This window comes from Bufo bufo, chromosome 3, assembly GCF_905171765.1.
Source record: "Bufo bufo chromosome 3, aBufBuf1.1, whole genome shotgun sequence".
NCBI lineage: Eukaryota > Metazoa > Chordata > Amphibia > Anura > Bufonidae > Bufo > Bufo bufo.
This window is the reverse complement of record NC_053391.1, coordinates 54,321,688-54,347,598: the sequence shown is the minus strand read 5'-3', so window position 1 is coordinate 54,347,598 and position 25,911 is coordinate 54,321,688. Positions and strand designations below refer to the sequence as shown.

Genomic DNA, 25,911 nt, shown 5'->3' with positions numbered 1-25,911 from the left:
AAGGGCTCATGCACACGAATGTATTTCCTTTTCCGTGTCGTTCCGATCCATTATTTTTGAAGATCAGATGCGGACCTATACATTTCGCTTCCGCACGTCTGTTCGGCGGTCCTGCAAGAAAGATAGAACATGTCGTATTCTTTTCCATATTGTGCACAAGAATAGGACACAAAGAGACCAAACACAGATGGCCGCCATGTTATGTGATTTTTCCATTTCCATTCCGTTTTTTGCGGAACCATCTATTGAAAATGTTATGCCCAGCCCAATTTTATCTATGTAATTACTGTATACTGGATATGCCATACGGAAAAAAAACGGAACGGAAAAACGGAACAGAATCGGAAACACAGCGGAAAAGCCCTAATCCGGTACCAGCGAAGTGTATGAGATTAGACAAGTCTCCTGCGCACTTTGCTTTTCTTCTCAGGTGCGGTAATTGACCTGCTGTGTGGATCTTAAGGGGGGCGGACGGGGAACTTAAAGTGGCCCCGGAAAAAAATACTAAAAGTGGCCCCGTTTTCTAAGTCGGGTCCAAATCGATGGAAGGCGGGGCCGGCGATACCACATTGTGGCCCATTATACCACCGCAACAGCAGGGATCTCAAGTCTCCCGGAGGTTCAGGGAGTCTCCCGCTATTAGATAGCGGCTCCCTGACACAATATATCCCGGAAAGGTTTACTGATAGCAGAGCAGAGATAAGAGAAGTGACAGGACAGAGTTTACATTACAGGTTGAATTAACCCTTTAGGGTCAAATTGGCTTCTCAAGGAGATCTATATGTTAAAGACATCCCTCCTTCTGTCTCATTCAGTAGCTATTGAGAGAGATGTATTTTTTTTAAAATACATTTACACATTTAACCCTTCATTTTAATTATATTATTTACCCCAGTGTTAAATTCACCCCCCTGGATGCTTGTTTTTTTCCTACAGTGGGGTAGATAATTACCCACAGGGTTTTAAAGAATAAACTTCCTGACTCAGACCAAGAGCCGACTCAGCGAGTAAGCAAGTGAATCCAAGCATCCGCGCATGCGCATTGTGCAACCTAAGCTTCGGTTCACTTGCTTCTTGTCAGCTCAGCGAATGAACCGATTCATGTGAAAGATCCGAACTTCCCATCTCTAGTTTACTCGCAGTAAACCTTTCCGGCAACCTGTAGCAGTGTGTCCCTTTCTCGGCGCGTGCGCACAGTGCAAGAAGAAGCCGATGCCAGCAGTCCGCAACGGCGCATCAGGCTGAGCCTGTGCGCACGCGCGGGATCTCAAAGCGGGAGGAGGGGGAGGAAGGGAGAGGCGGCACTGAGGAGTAGAAGGCGGCACTGGGCACGAACGGCGATGCGTGCGGCCGGGCACCATGCATCCACAGACCTCCCCTGCTTGGGCACCTTAATTCAATGATTGACAGGTTAGTAAAACCTGTTTTTCCGCAGAATAAAGCCACAAATAGCTGTTATAAGGCCACCTTAGAAATCAGAATGCTGCCCTGGACATGAGCAGATGTTTAGCTCACAGGGCTTATAGGTGGTGACAGAATCCCTTTAATCATATACATAAATAGGATAATTTGGGGCAGGGTAATGAGCCCCGTCCTCCACACCATAGAGCAGAGTGTGCTGATACTGCAGATGTCTGGAAAATGTAATAAAAAGTTCGTGAAAGAAAAAAAAAGGAAAACCTCCCTGAAATGAGTTTTTGCAGGTTGGGATGTCTGCAACAGAGCCAAATACCGCAGTCCAACACAAAATGCTGCCATAAAATACATCCCCAAAACCGTCCAGTGGCGGCTGTGAGGAGGGCTCAGGCGGCCCCCTGGGTATCGGCCCACCGGGAGATTACCCTGCAAGGTCTATGGCCAATCCGCCCCTGGCAGCGTTGGTTCAGGCTAGGGCTACAGGTGTTGCAACTTGCGCAACATAATTTGTAACGCTAGTTTACGGTGTCACACTGCGACATGCTGCGACACGACCGGCGCACAAAAATTCGCCCTGGATGGATTTTTTGCGACAGTTGCAGCCTTTCCTATGTCGCAGTGCAACACCATAGATGTCGTCCTGTAGCCCCAGCCTTATTTGTGCGGATTTCACCCTTTGCAATGGAAGGTCGAAACCAGGGCTCTGCCGAAAACCTGTGTCAAATCTACAAAAAAATATAGTGTGGATTTCTGTGCAGTTTTGGCGCAGATTTCTTGCGGATTTTCTACGCATACTGTAGACCTCTGTAAACTCCTCCATTGTGTTCTATGGACTGGTGAAGCTGTGCTTGGGCGATGAAGGGGTTACAGCCCTACTGGCACAAGCCGCTGTGCTTCCAGCTGACACTTGTGGAGTCGGCCGCCAGTAGAGGGCGCTGCGGCGCTTCCTGCGGCTCCCACCTCCTCCCGCTATACGCCGCGGCGCCGGCTCCTCTGCCCTCAGTTGTGGCCGCCGCTGCCCTGGATGTGAACTCTCTGCTGCTGCTCTGTCCTCACTTATTCCTCCGGAGAAGATGCGGCTCCCGGCTGGGCTCCTGTTCCTGGGTCACTTTGCGGCTCTTTGCTGTAAGTTTCTGGGGTTTCTCTCTCCATTTTGCAGGGCTTCCCTCACTTTGCCAGTTGTGGACAGGTCCCTCTCTCTCTGCTTTGTGCTCCTGCCATTGTCCTGCTGGGGGGGAGGAGGACTGGCACCACAAGGGCAGAGGTGGCTACAATGTGTCCCCTCCACTTGTCCTGGAGACATGTGGAAACAATTCATCATCACCACAATCTTCCATCCTATTGTGTTCTGCTGCCCTTGTGTGGGGTCATACTGGAAATAAACGGATGCCAGGGGAGGTGGTATAGACAGCGGCGGAGGAGAAGGGGTTAACACTACCAGCATTGACCAGGTCCTACAATAAGTGAGATTCTCTCGGCTTCATTTTGAGGGACGCCCCAGAGGTTGGCACGCTGGGCTTCTCGGTGCCCTCCTACGTGCCAGTCTTATTTAGATGGCGTGGGGGCATTGCACAAAGTTGTGGTGAAGTCACGGTGGTGGCGTGTTCTTCAGGAGCCAGCCATGGTGGACAGGATAGGGGGTTGGTAGTAAACCCCCCTGCCCATTTTTAGGTGCTTGAGCCATGTTGATGTCTGTGAAGGATCCGTGTTTGGTCCGTGTGTCCGTTTTCTGCCCTCTGTGTCCGCGGACACTGGCTAGGCTAAGGGTACTTTTACACTTGCGTTAGAGGATTCCGGCAGCCGGGTCCGTTGCCGGAACTGCCTGCCGGATCCGGAAATCCGTATGCAAACGGATAGCATTTGTTTCCGGATCCGTCTGACAAATGCATTGAAATACCGGATCCGTCTCTCCGGTGTCATCTGGAAAAACGGATCCGGTATTTATTTATTTTTTTTACATTTTTAAAGGTCTGCACATGCACTTTGTACCGGATCCGGCACTAATACATTTCAATGGAAATTAATGCCGGATCCGGCATTCCAGCAAGTGTTCCGGAATTTTGGCCGGAGAGAGAACTGCAGCATGCTGCTGTATTTTCTCCGGCCAAAAAACATAAGAGGGACGGAACTGATGCGTCCTGAACGGAATGCTCTCTATTCAGAATGCATTAGGACAAAACTGAAGCGTTTTTTTCCGGTATTGAGCCCCTGTGACAGAACTCAATACCGGAAAAGAAAAACTCTAGTGTGAAAGTACCCTAAAAACGGAATTTCCAGAACATGTTCTAGCAATGATCTGTGAAGACCATGGACCGCGGATGGCATCGGCGTCCTGTCCGTGGTTTTCACGGACCCACAGACTGTAATGTGTGTGAGGGAACAGTGCATGCTTCCGTGGTGTCGCCATGTACCCGCTGATGTGGGAAGACTCGCAGGGAAGTCAGTGGAGACCACGGACAGCACCTGTCTGCCATTCACTAACCAAAGGGGCTCAAGTTGCAGGATGGGATTTTAGATTTAATTTTTTTGTGCAAATTGAGTTTCTGAATTCTTTTTTGCTTCGCCTTGCTCCAATAGACAGTGGTGTTAGGGCTCATTCACATGAACACAAGGGCTCCGTGCCCGTATTGCGGACCGCAAATGGTGGGTTGGACTTGAATGGATCCACAGTTTGCAAGATACGGCTAAAGGTAGGACATGCGGTGCAGAATGGAATGGAACCACGGAACGGAAGCACTGCGGAGTGCTTCTGTGGTGTTCCGTTCCGTGCTTCCGTTCCGCAAAAAGAGAACTTGTCCTATCTTTTTGTGGAACGGACGGATCGCGGACCCCATTTAAGTGAATGGGATTGTGATCCGCATGCAGCTGGCCCACGGTCAGTGCCCGTGCATTGCAGACTGCAGACGGGCACGGGCAGCACACGTTCGTGTGCAAGAGGCTTTAGGCAGTGAACAGCCTGCCGTACTTCTCCGGACCGGGCATTGACGGATGCAACTGGAATGGGGTCCGGCAGAGATCCGGCTGCAATCTGGCAAAAATGCAGAAAATTGGCCGGACAGAAAACGCTGCACACTGCGGTTTGCGTCCGTCTGATTCCCGGCATTCTCTGATGGAACTGGCGGCCGGATCACAATACCACAGATGGGAAAGTAGCCTTTGGGCTCGTGCACACGACCATAGTTTTATTCTGCATCTGATCTCCATTCACTTAAATGGGGTCGAAAAAGATGCAACACCGTGTGCTGTCCGCATCCATATGTCTGATCCGCGGCACCCGGAAAAAATACAACATGTCCTATTCTTGTCTGTATTAGAACGGTCAGTATCTGTGCTTTTCGGATACGCAATTTGTGGACCACAAAAACAGCTACGGCCGTATGCAAGAGCCGTAAGTGATATACTCTTGGGGAGTTATGTAAGTTGTCACCTGTGGCATCATGTATGGGGTCATATACATAACGCCCAGTAGTCGAATGCCAGCTGTTTTTACTCCGACGCGGTTTTTTATGCTGCCTATTGTAATAGGAAGTTTGGGCAAGGGTTCAGTGCAGATTCCGCTCGTCACTTCTTTTTTCCACTCTGCAGTTTTTAAAATCGAGAGCATAAAAAAACTCGCTGTGCAAGGCAAGGGCTACACGGCGACACTGGTCACGCGACACCTGTCGTGGCCCGGATCGCTGAGTAGCGGTGATTTTGTAGAAATGAATGGGATCGCCACGGCAGTCGCAAGATATCCAGCCGTGTTGGATTTCATGCGACTGTCGCAGCGATCCCATTCATTTCTACAAAATCACCGCTACTCAGCGATCCGGCCACGACAGGTGTCGCCGTGTAGCCCCTTGCCTAAATTAACACGTGGTTTTCCCATTGAAATCAATGTAGAACATTTTGCAATAGTTTTTAGGCACCTAAGACCCAGTTCCAAGTTGCTGGAACCTGAAACTTTTTCCATGAGGCTGGTTCAGAGGAGTATATTATGGGCGAGTGTCCCCGGGTCGGCTGACATGAACTCGCAGCATCCTTGGGATCTATGCACACAACCGTATCCGTTTAGCGGTCGGAAAACCGCAGATCTGCAAAATACGGGTACATTCCCTGTTCAAGCCGCATTTTCCTCAGCCATTCTTGCCCTCAAAACGGACAATAACAGCACATGTTCTTTAATTTTCGGAACGTCCACACAGATGCAGGCAGCCCGTGGATGACATGGATTTTTGGCAGACCCGTACAAATGATTGGATCCGCAAAGAGTGCGGATCAGGCGTGAACCGAAACGACGGTCGTGTGCATGAGGCCTCGGAGCGAGCGCAGCCGCAGCCAGGCCGGGACGCTCATCCGTAATATGGTCACATCAATGTGCCTGTAATAAACTTGTCTTAAAACCGGCCTTTGTCCAGGCTGATCTAAAATACAGTGAAGTGAAGGGGTTAAATGCGCCAGGCGTCCATTATACTAAGTGCTTGGTTCTATATCTTGATTCATGACTTGGGTGATAAAGCGCCGTCCTGGTGTCAGCGTCTTGGATCCTATTGCCGTACGCTGCTCAAAATGATGTTATTTCTGGAGAAATGCAGCCTGGCAGGGAACGCTGCCCGGAGAAGTCCGCGCCAGCTTAGCTTGGCACGTATCTGTAGTCCGAGCTGCTGCAGCATCGCGGGTTCCTTCTATAGTCCCTGATGTGTAGTCCAGTAAACTGGCTCCCACCGCCCCCCATCGCAGATAAACCTTGAGCCGACTCACGTGGTGAAAAGCCTGATACATAGAAATGAAATCATCAGGGTCACAGGAAACGGGCGTATAAAGTGGCACAATACAGCGCTTGTCGGGTGGGGACAGGGGACGTCCGAGACCAGCAGTAGTATGTATCATGTGTCTTATGGTAGATACAGAGAGACCACCACCCACTGAAAAGGGGTCTTCCGTATCGTCATTTCTAGTAATGGGAGTGAGAAATTGCTGATTGCACATGGAAGGTGTCCGTATTTTGTGGATCCATGGAGTGCGGACCACCACACGGACATAGCCTAAGGCCTCATGCGTACGACCGTATTTTGATGCATTTCTTGTACTTATGCCGGAAAGCGGCCGGATCCCATTCTAGTCTATGGCAGGAATCGGCGACCACTCAGCTGTTCTGAAACTACAACTCCCAGAATGCTCCTTTCACTTCTATGGGAGTTTCAGCTGAATAAGTGTGCATGCTGGGAGTTGTAGTTTCACAGCAGCTGGAGTGCTGAAGGTTGCTGATCCCTGGATTATGGGGTATGGCGGTGAACAGCAGTATCCGACTATGCCAGATCCGGTGAACTCTGGCATGCTGTTCTCTGCCAGATATGTTTACCGGAGACGTGAACGTGGCCTAAAACCGCCACCAAGTTACAAATCTGCCGCCAAAAAAAACAACCTGCTGATCTGCTACTGTTTTTTCTGCTGTGGATTTTAGTCATGTGAACATTTCCTGAGAGTGGATCATGTCATCAGCGACTTTCCTGCTAACCCTTTCACTGCCCTAGACCACCAGGGAGTTTTCAATTAGCCTGTTGTCCAGTTTTGGCAGTTTTATTTGGGAACTGAATGGCGGTACTGGGAGGGATATACAACAGTGCTGTGTAGGCATTATATGGTATCAAAGGGATTGTCCAATTGCCTATCGTCGGGATAGGTCATCAATATCTGATCTGCGGGGGTCCGACACCCGTGACACCCGACGATTAGCTGTGAGACGAGGAGGCGGCGCTCCATGCGAGTGACGCTTCCTGGTCTTCTCACTACGCCTCGACAGCAGGGGAGCACGGGGGTCCTAGGTGTCGGACCCTCGCCGATCAGTAATCGATGACCCATCGGGACGATAGATCATCAGTATTAACAGGTGGACAGCTCCTTTAATAACTGTACTCAATAGCAGCATTGTGTGGGAAATATGTCATATGGGCACTATATGGTAGTAATATTTGGATACTGTATGGAGATGTTACTTAGGAATGGTATGGTGGTGTTATTTGTACACTGGCAGTATTGTGTGGGATATATATATATAGTGCTATGTTGCCACTGTATGTTAGTACTGTTTGGATACTGAGTGGTATTATTGTGTGGGAAATATATGGTAGTGTTATGTTGGCACTATATGGCAGTAATATTGTGATACTGCATGGAGACATTACTTAGGAATTATATGGTGATATTATTTGGGTATTGAATGGTAATACCGTGTGACCATTGTATGGCACACATGTATTATGCATATAGCGACCAGAGCCCCATTTTCCACAAGGTTAGGCGTGGCGTTGTGTCTCTGTTGACCAGTCATAAGGCTCATGCACATGGCTGTAACCGTTTTTGCGTCCTGCAAAATTGTGGGTCCACAACCTTAGGCCTCTTGCACACGACCGTATGGCTTTTTCAGCGTTTTGCAGTCCGTTTTTTGTTTCAGTAGTGTTTCCGTTCCGTTTTGCCCTTCAGTTTTTCCGTTTGGTTTCAGTTTTTTGCGGATTGGAAACGGAAGCATACAGTAATTACATAGAAAAATTGGGCTGGGCATAACCTTTTCAATAGATTGTTCCGCAAAAATGGAACGGATACGGATGCATTCCGTATCCGTTCCGTTGTTTTTTACAGCCCCATTGACTTGAATGGAGCCACAGAACGTGATTTGTGGGCAATAATAGGACATGTTTTATCTTTGAACGGAAAAGGAATGCATACGGAGTACATTCCGTTTTTTTGCGGACCCATTGAAATGAATGGTTCCGTATACGAAATGCAAAAAAATGGAAAGAAAACGGAAAAAGAGGTCTTATAGAACTGTCCTATCCTTGTCTGTAATATGTTCTATTTTTTTGGGGTACTGAGGAACGGACATACGGATGCGCACGGTGTGTTGTCTGCATTTTTCGCGGGCCCAAAATGAATGGGCCCGCTTCCAATCCGCATTTTTTGACAAAAACAACGGCCATGTGCGTGAGCCCTTATACAGATTCTGGATAGAACGAGTCGGAATATCTGAGAACTGCCTTGTCACTGGTTTTTAAAACCCCCCCCCCGCACCACGGGTGGCTGCCGGGTAAAAATAAATGGGCGCTCTCCCATCTCAGCACCGGTCACATACTTACCTCCGCTACCAGACAAACCACATGTGAAACGCTCGGCATTCCGCATTCCTCAAATGATTGAAATACACCAAGGTGACAATGGGACGAGCGCAGGGAGCAGTTGTCTCTGCGGGGATGACATGTGCAGTGCGTCTGCGACAACCTGCGGCTCGTTATTTGGGACGGTTTCATTCCATGGATTGGAATCCTGCAGACGGTGTTAAGCTGGGGGTGGGGGGGGGGGTCACATTTCTAAACAGCATTTTTAGGATCACATATAAGAGAGCGAGAAAGCTGCGGCCAGCTGTATGGTGAGAGGGTGGCCGATACCACCGCTGCTTCATGGGCAGAATTATTCATAAAGAATGTGACTACATCAGAGGGGAAAGGAATGGCCGCCACAGCGTTGTCTGCGAAAACTTCAATAAAACTGCACATTTGGAGCAAACCGGTGTTAATTTATCCATAAAGTCACTTAGGCCCCTTGCAGACGAGCGTGTCCGGATTAGGTCCGGGTGCGTTGCATCTGCGATCAGGGAAAATCGTGCGAGTAGGTACGCAATTTCAGTCAGTTTTGACTGCGATTGCGTTCCAATGTTTAGTTTTTATCACGCGGGTGCAATGCGTTTAGCACGCACGTGATCAAAAACTGACTGTGGTACCCAGACCCGAACCCGGACTACTTCACTGAAGTTCGGGTTTGGGTTCGGTGTTGTGTAGATTTTATTATTTTCCCTTATAACAGGGTTATAATGGAAAATAATAGCATTCTTAATACTGAATACTTACTAAAATGTGGCGTTAGGGGTTAAAAAAATAAATAAAAATTAACTCCCTTCATCCTGTTGTTCGCGCAGCCGGCATCGTCTTCTTTCCGGACCTGCCCAAGAACCTTTGACGTCACCATGCTCATCACGTGGTGAGCGCGATTACATCATCAAAGGTCCTTTGGCAGGTCCTGAAAGAAGAAGAGAGAGGACGATGCCGGCTGCACGAACAACAGGATGAGGTGAGTTCATTTTTTCTTTTTTTTAACCCCCTAAAGCCACATTTTAGTAAGTATTCTGTATTCAGAATGCTATTATTTTCCTTTATTAACCATGTTATAAGGGAAAATAATACAGTAAATTGACTTTTATCCATTTACTTACATCATTTCCTAGCAACCATGCGTGAAAATCGCACCGCATCCATCCGCACTTGCATTTCTATGGGGCCTGCGTTGCGTGAAAAACGCAGAATATAGAACCTGCTGCGATTTTCACGCAACGGACAAGTGATGCGTGAAAATCGCCGCTCATCTGAACAGCCCCATCGAAGTGAATGGGTCCGGATTCAGTGCGGGCGCAATGCGTTCACCTCACGCATTGCACCCGCACGGAATTCTCGCCCGTGTGAAAGGGGCCTTACCCTCCTGCTTACATTCATTCTAGATAGCGGACCCCTGCAGTAAGGCTATGTTCACACGATTAAAATGTGCAGTAGATTCCGGAGACGGACGTTTTTCACCGTGGAATCTGCGATCAAAACTCCAACCATAGCTTCCCATTGACTTCAATTTGTACATGGTGGCGGGTTTTAATTTTCCAATGTTGATTTGTGGCATGTTACTTCTTTTGAAGCAGATTTTAGCCGTGTGCCCATTGAAGACAATGGTGAAGGGCTAAATTTTGCATTTTTTTCGGACCCATTGAAATGAATGGCTGTGCATCCTATCCGCAAAGTGATTGGACATGGAAGCAAGATACGTTCGTGTGCATTAGCCCTTCGGTTATGTTCACATGTCCGGCATGCTGGGCAAAAACTGTTCAGATCCCATTTCAGTCAATGGAGATCTGGCGGTGAACTGTAGAATCCGGCAGTGCCAGATCTGGTGAAATCTAGCAGGCCGTTCCATGCCAGAAAAGCTTGTCGGGTCAGCTGCTGCAGATGTGAAAATACCCTTAGGCCCCTTGCAGACGAGCGTGTCCGGTTAGGTCCGGATGCGTCCCGGTGCATTGCGGCAAACCCGTGCGAGTAGGTACGCAATTGCAGTCAGTTTTGACTGCGATTGCGTTCGGTTGTTCAGTTTTTATCGCGCGTGTGCAATGTGTTTTGCACGCGTGTGCTAAAAAACTGACTGTGGTACCCAGACCCGAACTTCTTTACAGAAGTTCAGGTTTGGGTTCAAGGTTGTGTAGATTGTATTATTTTCCCTTATAACATGGTTATAAGGGAAAATAATAGCATTCTTAATACAGAATGCATCGTACAATAGGGCTGGAGGGGTTAAAAAAAAAATAAAAAATTATTTAACTCACCTTAATCCACTTGTTCGCGCAGCCGGCATCTCTTCTGTCTTCATCTGTGAGGAATAGGACCTTTGATGACGTCACTGCGCTCATCACACGGTCCGTCACATGATCCATCACCATGGTAAAAATCATGTGATGGACCATGTGAGGAGCGTAGTGACGTCATCAAAGGTCCTATTCCTCACAGAACAAGACAGAAGAGATGCCGGCTGTGCAAACAAGTGGATTAAGGTGAGTTAAAAATAAATAAAAATTAACCCCTCCAGCCCTATTGTACTATGCATTCTGTATTCAGAATGCTATTATTTTCCCTTATAACCATGTTATAAGGGAAAATAATAATGATCGGGTCCCCATCCCGATCGCCACCTAGCAACCGTGCGTGAAAATCGCACCGCATCCGCACTTGCTTGCGGATGCTTGCGATTTTCACGCAACCCCATTCACTTCTATGGGGCCTGCGTTACGTGAAAAACGCACAAAGAGGAGCATGCTGCGATTTTCATGCAACGCACAAGTGATGTGTGAAAATCACCGCTCATGTGCACAGCCCCATAGAAATGAATGGGTCGGGATTCAGTGCGGGTGCAATGCGTTCACCTCACGAATTGCACCCGTGCGGAAATCTCGCCCGTGTGAAAGGGCCCTTAGAGATTTTGAATTGGGGCCCTGGAGCTTCAAGTGATGTCATTCTGTCTTAGGCCTGGTTCACATCTCTGTCTTTCACTGACGTATGCCATACACAATTTCCACGGACAGCATACGTATCCATTGATTTTAATGTGTTTGTTCACACATAGGTGGTTTTGTGGCCGTGGGTCACTGCAAAAATCGGAGACCTGCAATACGTTGGTCCGTGATGCAGACCATTGAAGTCTAAGGGTCCGTGAAAAATCACTGACACAACTCGGCTGGCATCTGTGTTTGGTCCATTTTTGTCCTATCCTTGTCCACAATACGGAAAAGAATAGGACATGGTCGGATGCGAACAGCACACCGTGTGCTGTCCTTATCTTTTGCGGCCCCGTTGAAATGAATGGGTCCACATCCGATCTTCCAAAAAAAGGGATTGGATGCGGACGAGCCATACGGTCGTGTGCATGAGCCCCTATCCATAGTCTGCGACAGGCCAAGGGTATTTGTTATGCCTGCTAAGCTTCTGAAATCCAGCTGTTCCTATGAAGCACCTTGGTTTTTAGCCTGATTTATCATGGGGAAAGTCCCAAAAAATGGTGCATTCTTCTTTCCACCTGCCGTAGCTGTGGCCGGTGAAAATAAGTCAGAATGTGAAAGTTTGGCCAATGCTAAATTTATTTACTTTTACACAAATAGACAAATGTGAAGACAAAGCTCAATTTGACCCGTGGTGATAAATGAGAGGCATTTATCAAGGCTGGCCTGCGCCATTGTAAGGCGTCTTTCACACGAGCGTGACGGATTAGGTCCGGATGCGTTCAGGGTGCGTTCAGTGAAACTCGCACCATTTTGCAAGCGAGTTCAGTCAGTTTTGTCTGCGATTGCGTTCAGTTGTACAGTTATTTTTTTCCGCGCGGGTGCAATGCGTTTGAATGCGTTTTTCACGCGCGTGATAAAAAACTGAAGGTTTACAAACAACATCTTTTAGGCCTCTTTCACACGGGCGTCACGGATTTTGTCCGGATGCGTTGCGGCAAACCCGCGCGAGTAGGCACGCAATTTCAGTCAGTTTTGTCTGCGATTGCGTTCCGTTGTTCAGTTTCTTCCGCGCGAGTGCAATGCGTTTTGCACGCGCGTGAAAAAAAACAGAATATTGTACCCGAACCCGGACCTCTTCACTGAAGTTCGGGTTTGGGTTCGGTGTTCTGTTGATTTTATAATATCATTCTTAATACAGAATGCTTAGTAAAATATCCATTGAGGGGTTAAATAAAAATAATAAACTCGCCTCATCCACTTGATCGCACAGCCGGCATCGTCATCTTTCTTCTTCCTGCAGGACCTGCAAAAGGACCGTCAAGGACCTTTTATCTTCATTTAGCAGGACCTGCGCTGACGTCACCGGTGTCAGCACAGGTCCTTTTGCAGGTCCTGCGGGAAGAAGAAAGAAGACTATGCCGGCTGCGCGATCATGTGGATGAGGTGAGTTTATTTTATTTTTTAACCCCTCAATGGACATTTTACTAAGCATTCTGTATTAAGAATGCTATTATTTTCACTTATAACCATTTTAGAAGGGAAAATAATACAGTGAACTGACTTTAATGGGGTCCGGGGTTGCTCATCCCTATTTACCAACATTATCTCCTAGCAACCATGTGTGAAAATCGCACCGCATCCGCGCTTGCTTGCGATTTTTATGCAGCCCCCTTCACATCACGCATTGCACCCGCACGGAACACTCGCCTGTGTGAAAGGGGCCTTAGTAACCATCAGTTAAAAACGCATTGCATCCGCACTTGCTTGCGGATGCAATGCGTTTTTCACTGAAGCCCCATTCACTTCTAGGGGGCCAGGGCTGCGTAAAAAATTGCAGAATAAAGAACATGCTGCGTTTTTCACGCTATGCGTGAAAAAAAAACGCTCCTGTACACAGACTTGGGGTCCATTCACACGTTTGTAAGTGTTCTGAGGATCCGCAAAACACGGACACTAGCAATGTGCATTGCCAGACCGCACATGGCCGGCACTATAATAGAAAATGCCTAATCTTGTCCGCAATTGCGGACAAGAATAGGACATGTTCTATTTTTTGGCGGAAACGGAAGCACGGATGCGGAAGTGCGGATCCGCAATTGTGGATGTGGAAAGCACATTCCGGCCCCATTGAAAATGAATGGATCTGCACCCGTTCCGCAAAATCCACGGAACAAATGCGGACCCATTTTACGGACCCATTGACTTGAATGGAGCCACGGAACGTGATTTGCGGACAATAGGACAAGACTCAAAATGTAGCGGAACGGGAATGCGGACATACGGAAACGGAATGCTCACGGAGTACATTCTGTTTATTTGCGGACCCATAGAAATTAATGGTTCCGTATACGGAACTTAAAACACAGCCCGTATACGGAACACAAAAAACATTAGTGTGAACAAGCCCTTATTGAAATGAATGGGTCAGGATTAAGTGCGGGTGCTATGCGTTCACGTCACGCATTGCACCCGCGTGGAAAACTCGCTTGTGTCAAAGGGGGCCTAAGATGCATCCAATTTATTAATAAATTAACCTTATTTCTGGGAGTCAGAAACTCAAGTGACAAACACAGCTCTGCTACATCTCTGTAAATAAGAAGCAGGTCAACACAATTTTGTGGTGCAAAAATAAATCCACCAAGATTCTGAATTTGACCCTAGTAAAGCGACAATGAAGATGAGAGTTGATTTTATATAAAGAATTCCTGGTTTCCCGACCACTTTGTGATCGCGTCCGTCTACAGATACTGAGTAGGACATGGTTTAAATTCCTGAGAATTAGTTATACATTTTTGGGGATAAGTAGGGGGGTGGCAGTGTTTTTATAGTTCCTCGCTGCAAACATATGTCTTGCCGGCCTGTCAGACTGGGCCAAGAGAGGAGCCTGACACCGGTGGTGGACAGGTGGCCGCCCGTGGAGACTCACGCTCAGCAGTGTTCCCATGTACAGCGTGTGGCACATTCCGAAGGGGGATGACTAAGTGCTGACGAATTATGTCACGTGGACCACAAAAATGTCACAGGAACAAAATTGCCAGGCGGTGGTGTGTGATATGTGCGATCCGTACAGTATTGTTTAATGACTAGATGTCGGTAGTAAGACAGGAGATGAGAAATGACTTGCTGCATACGCAAAACTGGTGTCAAGGAAAATGGCTTAGGTGCCCCTAGCAACCAATCAGATTCCTCCTTTCATTTCTCAGAGCCCCTTTGAAAAATGAAAGGTGGAATCTGATTGGTTGCTAGGGGCAACTAAGCCAGTTCTACCTTACACCAGTTTTCATAAATCTCCTCGATTTTGTGTGGAACAATGAGCTCATTAAAAATATATTAATAATACCATCACACCATGATATATATTGTTTTCCTTCCGGTGCAGAAGCAATAAGTTTGGAAAAGGAATGGCCCTTAGGCCTCAGTCGCATGAACATATTGGGGGAGATTTATCAAAACTGGTGTAAAGGAAAACTGGCTTAGTTGCCCCTAGCAACCAATCAGATTAGGGGTGCACCGAAATTTCGGCAGCCGAAAATATCGGCCGAAAATGTACCTAATCCATTTCGGCCGATATTGTTACATATCGGCCGAAAATATGGGGTGTGGGATTTGTCACCCACCATCTGCGGGCGGGCGGTTTACTGCATCTTTATTTTACCTTACAATCGTGACGTTCCAGTAAAAACTCTGCAGGCAGAGCGGAGGGCGGCGTAACGTCACTTACTCACGTGACGCGCCTGCTCCGCCTCCTTCATTCATAAAGTGGGCGGAGCAGGTGCGTCACGTGAGTAAGTGACGTTACGCCGCCCTCCGCTCTGCCTGCAGAGTTGTTACTGGAGCGTCACGATTGTAAGGTAAAATAAAGATGCAGTGAGTGATTAGTCTGCTGTGAGCAGCAGGGCCGGGGCTGTTATGGGTAGGGGGATCGGTCTATGGCACTGCTATGGGGAGGGGGGATCTGTGCACTGTTATGGGGAAAGGGATCTGTGCACTGTTATGCCCATAACAGTGCACATATCCCCCCCTCCATAACAGTGCCACCCACAGATCCCCCTCTCCATAACAGCGCCACCCACAGATCCCCCTCTCCATAACAGCGCCACCCACAGATCCCCCTCTCCATAACAGCGCCACCCACAGATCCCCCTCTCCATAACAGCGCCACCCACAGATCCCCCTCTCCATAACAGCGCCACCCACAGATCCCCCTCTCCATAACAGAGCCACCCACAGATCCCCCTCTCCATAACAGCGCCACCCACAGATCCCCCTCTCCATAACAGCGCCACCCACAGATCCCCCTCTCCATAACAGCGCCACCCACAGATCCCCCTCTCCATAACAGAGCCACCCACAGATCCCCCTCTCCATAACAGAGCCACCCACAGATCCCCCTCTCCCTAACAGAGCCACCCACAGATCCCCCTCTCCATAACAGCGCCACCCACAGATCCCCCTCTCCATAACAGAGCCACCCACAGATCCCCCTCTCCATAACAGCGCCACCCACAGATCCCCCTCTCCATAACAGCGCCACCCACAGATCCCCCTCTCCATAACAGAGCCACCCACAGATCCCCCTCTCCATAACAGAGCCACCCACAGATCCCCCTCTCCATAACAGAGCCACCCACAGATCCCCCTCTCCATAACAGAGCCACCCACAGATCCCCCTCTCCATAACAGCGCCACCCACAGATCCCCCTCTCCATAACAGCGCCACCCACAGATCCCCCTCTCCATAACAGCGCCACCCACAGATCCCCCTCTCCATAACAGCGCCAATCATTAAAAAAAAAAGTATTTTAAAAGTATTTGGGCAAAAAGGCAGTTTTGGTTTCGGTTTCGGTTTTCGGTCAAGGGCATCCTGAATTTTCGGTTTCGGTTTCGGACCAGAATTTTCATTTCGGTGCACCCCTAAATCAGATTCCTCCTTTCATTTTTCAAAGGGGCTCTGAGAAATGAAAGGAGGAATCTGATTGGTTGCTAATGGCAACTAAGCCAGTTTTCCTTTTACACCAGTTTTGATAAATCTCCCCCATTGCACTTGTCTTTTGTGAATTCAGGTCTTCCTGAAGCAGATTTACAGCTCCATAGATACAGTGGGATGCGAAAGTTTGGGCAACCTTGTTAATCGTCATGATTTTCCTGTATAAATCGTTGGTTGTTACGATAAAAAATGTCAGTTAAATATATCATATAGGAGACACACACAGTGATATTTGAGAAGTGAAATGAAGTTTATTAGATTTACAGAAAGTGCTATAATTGTTTAAACAAAATTAGTCAGGTGCATAAATTTGGACACCACAAAAAAGAAATGAAATCAATATTTAGTAGATCCTCCTTTCGCAGAAATTACAGCCTCTAAACGCTTCCTGTAGGTTCCAATGAGAGTCTGGATTCGGGTTGAAGGTATTTTGGACCATTCCTCTTTACAAAACATCTTTAGTTCATTCAGGTTTGATGGCTTCCGAGCATGGACAGCTCTCTTTAAGTCACACCACAGATTTTCAATGATATTCAGGTCTGGGGACTGAGATGGCCATTCCAGAACGTTGTACTTGTTCCTCTGCATAAATGCCTTAGTGGATTTTGAGCAGTGTTTAGGGTCGTTGTCTTGTTGAAAGATCCAGCCCCGGCGCAGCTTCAGCTTTGTCACTGATTCCTGGACATTGGTCTCCAGAATCTGCTGATACTGAGTGGAATCCATGCGTCCCTCAACTTTGACAAGATTCCCAGTCCCTGCACTGGCCACACCGCCCCACAGCATGATGGAACCACCACCATATTTTACTGTAGGTAGCAGGTGTTTTTCTTGGAATGCTGTGTTCTTTTTCCTCCATGCATAACGCCCATTGTTATGACCAAATAACTCAACTTTAGTTTCATCAGTCCACAGCACCTTATTCCAAAATGAAGCTGGCTTGTCCAAATGTGCTTTCGCCCACCTCAAGCGGCACTTTTTGTGCTGTGGGCGGCGAAAAAGGTTTCCTCTGCATCACTCTCGCATACAGCATCTCCTTGTGTAAAGTGCGCCGAATGGTTGAACGATGCACAGTGACTCCATCTGCAGCAAGATGATGTTGTAGGTCTTTGGTGCTGGTCTGTGGGTTGACTCTGACTGTTCTCACCATTCGTTGCTTCTGTCTATCCGAGATTTTTCTTGGTCTGCCACTTCGAGCCTTAACTTGGACTGAGCCTGTGGTCTTCCATCTCCTCAATATGTTCCTAACTGTGGAAACAGACAGCTGAAATCTCTGAGACAGCTTTCTGTATCCTTCCCCTAAACCATGATGGTGAACAATCTTTGTCTTCAGGTCATTTGAGAGTTGTTTTGAGACCCCCATGTTGCTACTCTTCAGAGAAAATTAAAAGAGGAGGGAAACTTACAATTGACCCCCTTAAATACTCTTTCTCATAATTGGATTCACCTGTGGATGTAGGTCAGGGGTCACTGAGCTTACCAAGCCAATTTGAGTTCCAATAATTAGTTCTAAAGGTTTTGCAATCAATAAAATGACAACAGTGCCCAAATTTATGCACCTGCCTAATTTTGTTTAAACAATTATAGCACACTTTCTGTAAATCCAATGAACTTCATTTCACTTCTCAAATATCACTGTGTGTGTCTCCTATATGATATATTTAACTGACATTTTTTATTGTAACAACCAACGATTTATACAGGAAAATCATGACGATTAACAAGGTTGCCCAAACTTTCGCATCCCACTGTATCTATGGCTGGGAGACGGCTTGCTACAGCAAAAACGTTCTCGTCACTGCTCTGTTCCACTTTAACCGCCTCACGTCCGCCCATAGGATATAAACGTCCTATGGGTGGACGTCTATTTCTGACAGCACGTTTTAGAACGTCCTGTCAGAAATAGCAGCTGCACGCTAATCGTGCAGCTGCTGATCGGGTTGCCCGCTGTCAGTGACAGCAGGGCAACCCTAAGACAAGGCAGGGACAGTGCCCAGGTGTCCCTGCCTTCACGATCGCTGCAGACACAGCGCTCACCGAGCGCTGTGTCTGCAGAGAAGGAAGCGCACATCGCTTCCTGTTCCGGCCCGGCGGTCATGTGACCGCCGTGACCGGAGTGTGCAGGAGCTGTGTGAGGTCTCTCAGAGACCTCGATCAGCCCTGCTGTGAGGCTGTACAGCGCAGGATTGCTGCTGTACAGCCTCTATAGGGGTGCATTTGTCCTGTAACTGGGGCTACTATGTCAGCCCCAGTTACAGGAGAAATCAACAGTGAAAAAAAAAAGAAAAAGTGAAGTAAATGTCCCCCAGAGGTCTTGTATGACCTTATGGGGGACGAAAAGTGTAAAAAAAATAAAAAAAAATAAAGGGTTGAAAAAATAAAATAAAATAAAGTTTCACATGTAAAAAAAAAAAAAGTTCCCAAGTAAGGAATAAAAAAAAAAAATTAAAAATAGAAAAAATAAAATAAAATAGACATATTAGGTATCGCCGCGTCCGTAAAAACCAGCTCTATAAAAGTATCATGTGAACACCGTAAAAAAAAAAAAAAAAAACGGTCAAAACAAGCAATTTTTGTCACCTTGCATCACAAAAGGTGCAACACCAAGTGATCAAAAACGCGTATGTCCCACAAAATAGTACCAATAAAACCGTCACCTCATCCCGCAAAAAATGAGCCCCTACATAAGAAAATCTCTTAAAAAATAAAAAAACTATAGCTCTTAGAACATGGAGACACTAAAACATCATTTTTTTGGTTTCAAAAATGCTATTATTGTGTTAAAGTGAAACAAATAAAAAAAAGTATACATATTAGGTATTGCCGCGTCTGTAAAAACCAGCTCTATAAAAATATCACATGACCTAACCCCTCGGGTGAACACCGTAAAAAAAAAAAAAAAAAACTGTGTCAAAACAAGCAATTTTTGTCACCTTGCATCACAAAAGGTGCAACACCAAGTGATCAAAAATGCGTATGTCCCACAAAATAGTACCAATAAAACCGTCACCTCATCCCTCAAAAAATGAGCCCCTACATAAGAAAATCTCTTAAAAAATAAAAAAACTATAGCTCTTAGAACATGGAGACACTAAAACATCATTTTTTTGGTTTCAAAAATGCTATTATTGTGTTAAAGTGAAACAAATAAAAAAAAGTATACATATTAGGTATTGCCGCGTCTGTAAAAACCAGCTCTATAAAAATATCACATGACCTAACCCCTCGGGTGAACACCGTAAAAAAAAAAAAAAAAAACTGTGTCAAAACAAGCAATTTTTGTCACCTTGCATCACAAAAGGTGCAACACCAAGTGATCAAAAATGCGTATGTCCCACAAAATAGTACCAATAAAACCGTCACCTCATCCCGCAAAAAATGAGCCCCTACATAAGAAAATCTCTCAAAAAATAAAAAAACTATAGCTCTCAGAACATGGACACATTAAAATATAATTTTTTTGTTTCAAAAATGCTATTATTGTGTAAAACTTTAATAAATGAGAAAAAGTATACATATTAGGTATCGCCACGTCCGTAACAATCTGCTCTATAAAAATGTCACTTGACTGAACCCCTCAGGTGAACACCGTAAAAATAAATAAATAGAAACTGTGCTAAAACAACCAATTTTTTGGTCACCTTGCCCCATAAAGTGTTATAATGAATGATCAAAAAATCATATGTACCCAAAAATAGTACTAATAAAACTGGCACCTTATCCCCTAGTTTCCAAAATGGGGTCACTTCTTGGGAGTTTCTACTGTAAGGGTGCATCAGGGGGCTTCAAATGGGACATGGCATCTAAAAACCATGTGGAGTTCCTTTTCTTCTGCGCCCTGCCGTGTGCCCATACAGTAGTTTATGACCACATGTGGGGTGTTTCTGTAAACCGCAGAATCTGGGTAATAAATATTGAGTTTTGTTTGGCTGTTAACCATCGATGTGTTAAAGAAAAAAATTGATTAAAATGGAAAATCTGCCAAAAAAGTGAAATTTAAAAATTTGATCTCCATTTTCCTTTAATTCTTGTGGAACGCCTAAAGGGTTAACAAAGTTTGTAAAATCGGTTTTGAATACCTTGAGGGGTGTAGTTTCTACAATGGGGTCATTTATGGGGGTATCCACTATGTAGGCCCCACAAAGTGACTTCAGACCTGAACTGGTCCTTATAAAGTGGATTTTGGCAATTTTCTTAAAAATTTGAAGAATTCCTTCTAAACTTCTAAGCCTTCTAACGTCCTAAAAAAATAAAATGACATTTCCAAAATGATGCCAACATAAAGTAGACATATGGGGAATGTTAAATAATAAATATTTTATGAGGTATCACTTTCTGTTTTAAAAGCAGAGAAATTGAAATTTAGAAAATTGCGAATTTTTCAAATTTTTGGGTAAATTTGGGATTTTTTCATAAATAAAGGTGAAATATTTTGACTCAAATTTATGACTATCATGAAGTACAATGTGTCACGAGAAAACAATCTCTGAATGACTTGGATAAATAAAGGCGTTCCAAAGTTATTACCACATAAAGTGAGATATGTCAGTTTTGCTAAATTTGGCCTGGTCAGGAAGGGGGCAAAGGGCCCAGATGGGAAGTGGTTAAGATTTATTGGAGGGTCATTTACTAAGGCAAAACTGGTTAGGGCGTTCTTTGCCTCATGTGCAGTGGTTATGATGCATAGAGATTCATTGTTTTTTGTTTTTGTTTTTTTGTCCCCGCATGAAGAAAAAAAAAAAAAAAACGCATGTGTGAATGTATCCTACGTTTTTTTTAAATAATGTTTTGCATAGTTTTTTTTGTCACTTTAAAAAAAAAAAAAAAATAGATATCTATAAACGTAGTGACATCTGGAAGGGGGTGCACATAGTTTCCTGTTTAAAAGGGCATTGTTTGAAAAAAATTGCCAAAAAATACATACAAAAACATTCTATTTGTAAAAGCTGACTTATTTTTTTTTGCTAGCGTTTTTTTGGTCTAATATTACAGAAAAATTTATCATAGAAAAATCCAAGGCAGCGGAGATCAACTAATACTCTTTATTTAAGTCATGTCAACGTTTGGCCGCTCAGGGCCTTTTTCAAGCCTTTTTGTGCCAAAATGTCACTTTTAATGTGACTTGAATAAAACATTTTTTTTTTTTATCTCCGGTGCTTTGGAGTCTTCAACATGGAATTTGGAGGGAAAAAGTGGACAGTCAGGTGTGCATGGGACCAATACGCATAGAGATGGCCAAGCAAAGTTTATGGGGGGGGAATTTATCATGAAGAGAATATTTGAAGTCAGTTTTGCTCGAGTTTCTTAAAGGGGTTATCCAAGTTCTCAAGCCTCCCCATATGCCGGGCCCCTCACAGGTAATATACTTACCCCACTCCCGGCGCCGCTCCTGGTCCCACCACCGTTGCTGCTGCTTCTCCCTGTACACGGATGAAATGGGGGGGAAGCATCCAATAGCAGAGGGGGACGGGCCTCCCTAGCGTCACCCACGATGCGTCGCCTGCCATTGGCTGCTCCCCCCCGACACCGGAGAAGCAGCAGCAGAGGTGGTGGGACCAGGAGCGGCACGGGGAGCCGGGTAAGTATATTACCGGTGAGGGGCTCGGCACATGGATAACCCTTTTAACATTATCAAATGTCTCGCGTTGCTTGATAAATTTGGCTTGTCCTTAAACCTAACACTTCTGTCTAGAGAAGCTGCTCCAGTTTTCCTACCCCACCCTCCTCCTGGAGTGAGACTGCGACTATTTTGCAAATTTTTTAAAAAGTCGCTATGATAAATCTCGAGTAAAATTCATTAACATATCTCACAACACTCACTTTTCCACACTTATTACAAAACTGGAGTGAGTGGTGAAAAAATGCAGTGAGTGAGTGTAAAATAGCGCAAATGTTTGCACAAGCGCTTAATTTTTGCGACTTTTTGATGTCAGAATTCTGGAGTGAAGGTATGATAAATCAGGGCCTACATGTGGAGGCCTAAAGAGACTCATAAGATGATATTCGTAAGCAGTTTTTGTTCTTTTTTTTTGCTTGTTTTATAGAGAGTTTATATAAAAAGACATTTCTGACATATTTCAGGTTTCCCATCTGTCAATGAACCTAAAGTCAGGTTTTCAAAGTTCAGCTTAAGACCAGCTGCTCATGTCATTCACTAATATGTATGGGGGCAGGGATACTTCTGGATTACATGTCTGTCCCCCTTTTGAAGAACACTACAGCCAGTCTCAACCTCATTATGTCCCGCTCTGGGTTTAGTGGCTGCATATTTAGTTTTTAATTACAGCATTTTTGAGGCGACCATCACCCCCCCCTCCCCCCCTCCCTCCTGACAGATCCAAAAAGAAAAAATGTGTAAATGATGTCACAAATGGTAGATACCACACAGTATGACTTTGTGAAAGATTTTATTTAAAATATAATAATAATAATTACATACAACACAAAATATTGATTTATATTAATATACATTGTGTGTGTATATAAAATATATATATATATATATATATATATATATATATATATAAAAAATTTGCATTAATATATATAGTGACACAGTGAGTTTTCCTCCCAGCATGTGCGGCTGGTCTGGTTTCCAGCCAGGTGAGGTCAAATACCGGACCACAGTTTAAGTGCTGGTCCGGGTTTTGGCAGCACCTGGCTGTCCTTAAATAGCCAGCTGGGCTCAGCAGAGATGTTTCTGGGATCTGAGGCTTTGTGCTGGGCTGGAGGGCTGAGAGCCGCACGCTGGGGAAACAGGCCCTCTAAAGCCTGCTGTGGACTACTGGAGGCAGAACTGCCAGCAAGGTGACTTGTGTTATATGAACTTTCCATTGTGTGTGAATTATCACCAAGACTGCAAACTTACGTGCTGTTTTGTGCAATTACCTCAAGTGTGAATAAACACTGACGTTTTGAGTTAAGAACTTGTATTTTGCCTCTGTACTGCGCCCGCTTACCCGATCTACCAGAGCGAAACCCCACTATATATATATATATATATATATATATATATATATATATATATATATATATATATATTATATACACACAAAATAGTAAAAATACTCCATCTAAAAAATGTTTCTTGCTTTTTGAATAGAAAAATAAATCACAAAATTAAATTAACTAATTAAGTCTACATATAAAGTATAATAAAATTAAACATTAAGTACGTACATTTCAGATTCCTTTACTTTTCCAGTTCATATTTTGTGAATTGATCCCACCTTGTTTTGTGTTCACGTTACTCTGTCCAGGAAAGGGTGGAAAAGTCTCTGGGAGGTCATTATGGAACTTGTCGCTTATGTTTAGTGTGTTTGCTCACAATTCCCAGAATCCCCCTGGTCGTGCCTCTTAACAAGGGGATGAATGGCTGATTGGGCTTTTCTATTGTCCCCTTTTTAAGCCTGTAAAGGAGGGCACTCAATGGGAATGTGTTTCCTTGGACACTATAGAAAATGTCAGTGAAATGTAGTGTGTTCTCACTGATCTCCTGCTGGGAATGTCTTGTCCTTTTGCCCACACTTGGAACCACAGGAGGAGCGGGTTACAGTATTGTTAGATGTTCTAATATGGAACGACCCAAGTAGCACTAAACGATCATCGATAGCAATGTTGTTCCAGTCGCTAACAACTGATAAACATGATCTTCCGTACATGCCGTGGAGTTCGTCAAAGATTAACATATGGGCAATAAACTTCACAAACAATCCCAAAATATTTTTGTAATTTTAAATTTAAAAAATTCCCTTTTAAAAACTGAAAGAAAATCAATTCCTAAAAATAAATATTAAAATAAATTAAACATGTCCATGAGTGGATAAATTTGGGTTAGGCTACTTTGATACCAGCGTTTTTGCTGGATCAGTAATGGATCAGCAAAAACGCTTCCATCATGATAATACAACCGTTTGCATCAGTTATGAACGGATCTGTTTGTATTACCTTTAAAATAGCAAAGACGGATCCATCATGAACTCCATTGAAAGTCAATGGGGGTACAAATCAATTTTCTATTGTCAGAGAAAACGTATCTGTCCACTTACATTGCAAGTCATGACGGATCCGTCTTGCTCCGCACCACATCGTGGACAGAAAAATGCTGCTTGCAGCGTGATTCTGTTCACGATTGGGACGCAACCAAACGGAAAAGAATGCATTCTGGTGCATTCAGTTTCGTTCAGTTCAGTTTTGTCCCCATTGACTATGAATGGGGGCAAAACTGAAGTGTTTTCCCCGCTATTGGGATCCTATGACGGATCTCAATAGTGGAAAGGGAAAGCGTAAGTGTGAAAGTAGCCTTAGGTCATTCTGTTGCAAAAGTGCCAACATCTGACACCAAAAGCCGCAAGTGTTCAGTTGTCTTCTTCAGTCCAGTTGTCACTCAGGAAAGCTGTGTGACAATCCTAAACTGTCTTTCAGACAAACGATTTGAAAATTGTACCGTGGCAAAAAATTTAGTTTTTTAGATGGACCGCACACTGAATAGCATCACTTGATTGGGTGAGTCTTGGGCAAAAATTCTGCGAACTTCTGTGCACGGACTGATGTGGAAAATCGCACAAGGGCATTGACCTGTTGACTATAATGGGTACGTTCTCAGTCTGCTAAGCTCGGCCAGCTCCAGGACGTGACCATCACTCGTCTCAATGGGTCCTTACTACTTCTATTGGTTGTGAATCTTAAATGCTTTTTTCACCTAAGGCTACTTTCACATTAGCGTTTTTTGCGGATCTGTCATGGATCTGCAAAAAACACTTCTGGTACAATAATACAACTGCATGCATCCTCCATGAACGGATCCGGTTGTATTATGTCTTCTATAGCCATGACTAGGGGTGAGTGAATCGACTTCGGATGAAACATCGGAAGTCGATTCGCATAAACCTTTGTTCTAATACTGTACTACTTGTAACCGAACCCAAGTTAACACTATTATCCTGGCATCCGATTATGTATTTTCATCCCAATTCTATAAGATATCATATGAAGCATACCTATTTGTGGGCATTTTCTAGTAGATCCCATCTTATTTTTAATATTTGTGGATATACCAATAAAAATATTGATTTGTATAGTTACATCAACCTATATGCCCCCTTCCATAAATGAATTTCAGCCCGTCAAATACTTAGAGTACCTTTCACCACTCCTGACATGCCTGTTTTAATAGATTCATGCATTCCCTATGTAATAACTATTCTGGAACATCTATTCTTATAGCTCTATGTTGTGCCATTCCTTTATTATTTCTACTAGAAGTTATGAATGAATTGCTAGCAGTCTGCAGTAAGGGCACAGAGGGGTGGTAACCAGTTGGGGAGGGTGTACCTGCACAGACTGAAAATGGCAACACTGATTGGATAGAGTCAGTCTGTGCAGGGACACACCCCTAACTGGTTACCACCCCTCTGTGCCCTTACTGCAGACTGCTGGCAATTCATTCATA

The 25,911-nt window shown here is 45.0% G+C and overlaps 1 protein-coding gene across 1 annotated transcript in view; it reads left to right on the top strand.

Moving 5' to 3' along the window:
- Positions 1-2,359: 2,359 nt before the first annotated feature.
- JAM2 (junctional adhesion molecule 2) overlaps positions 2,360-25,911 on the top strand; it is a 113,011-nt gene continuing 89,459 nt past the window's right edge. The window contains exon 1 of the mRNA XM_040423212.1: positions 2,360-2,541. Coding sequence (XP_040279146.1) covers positions 2,490-2,541 — 52 coding nt within the window. The 5' untranslated portion in view covers positions 2,360-2,489. The remainder of the gene's footprint in view (positions 2,542-25,911) is intronic.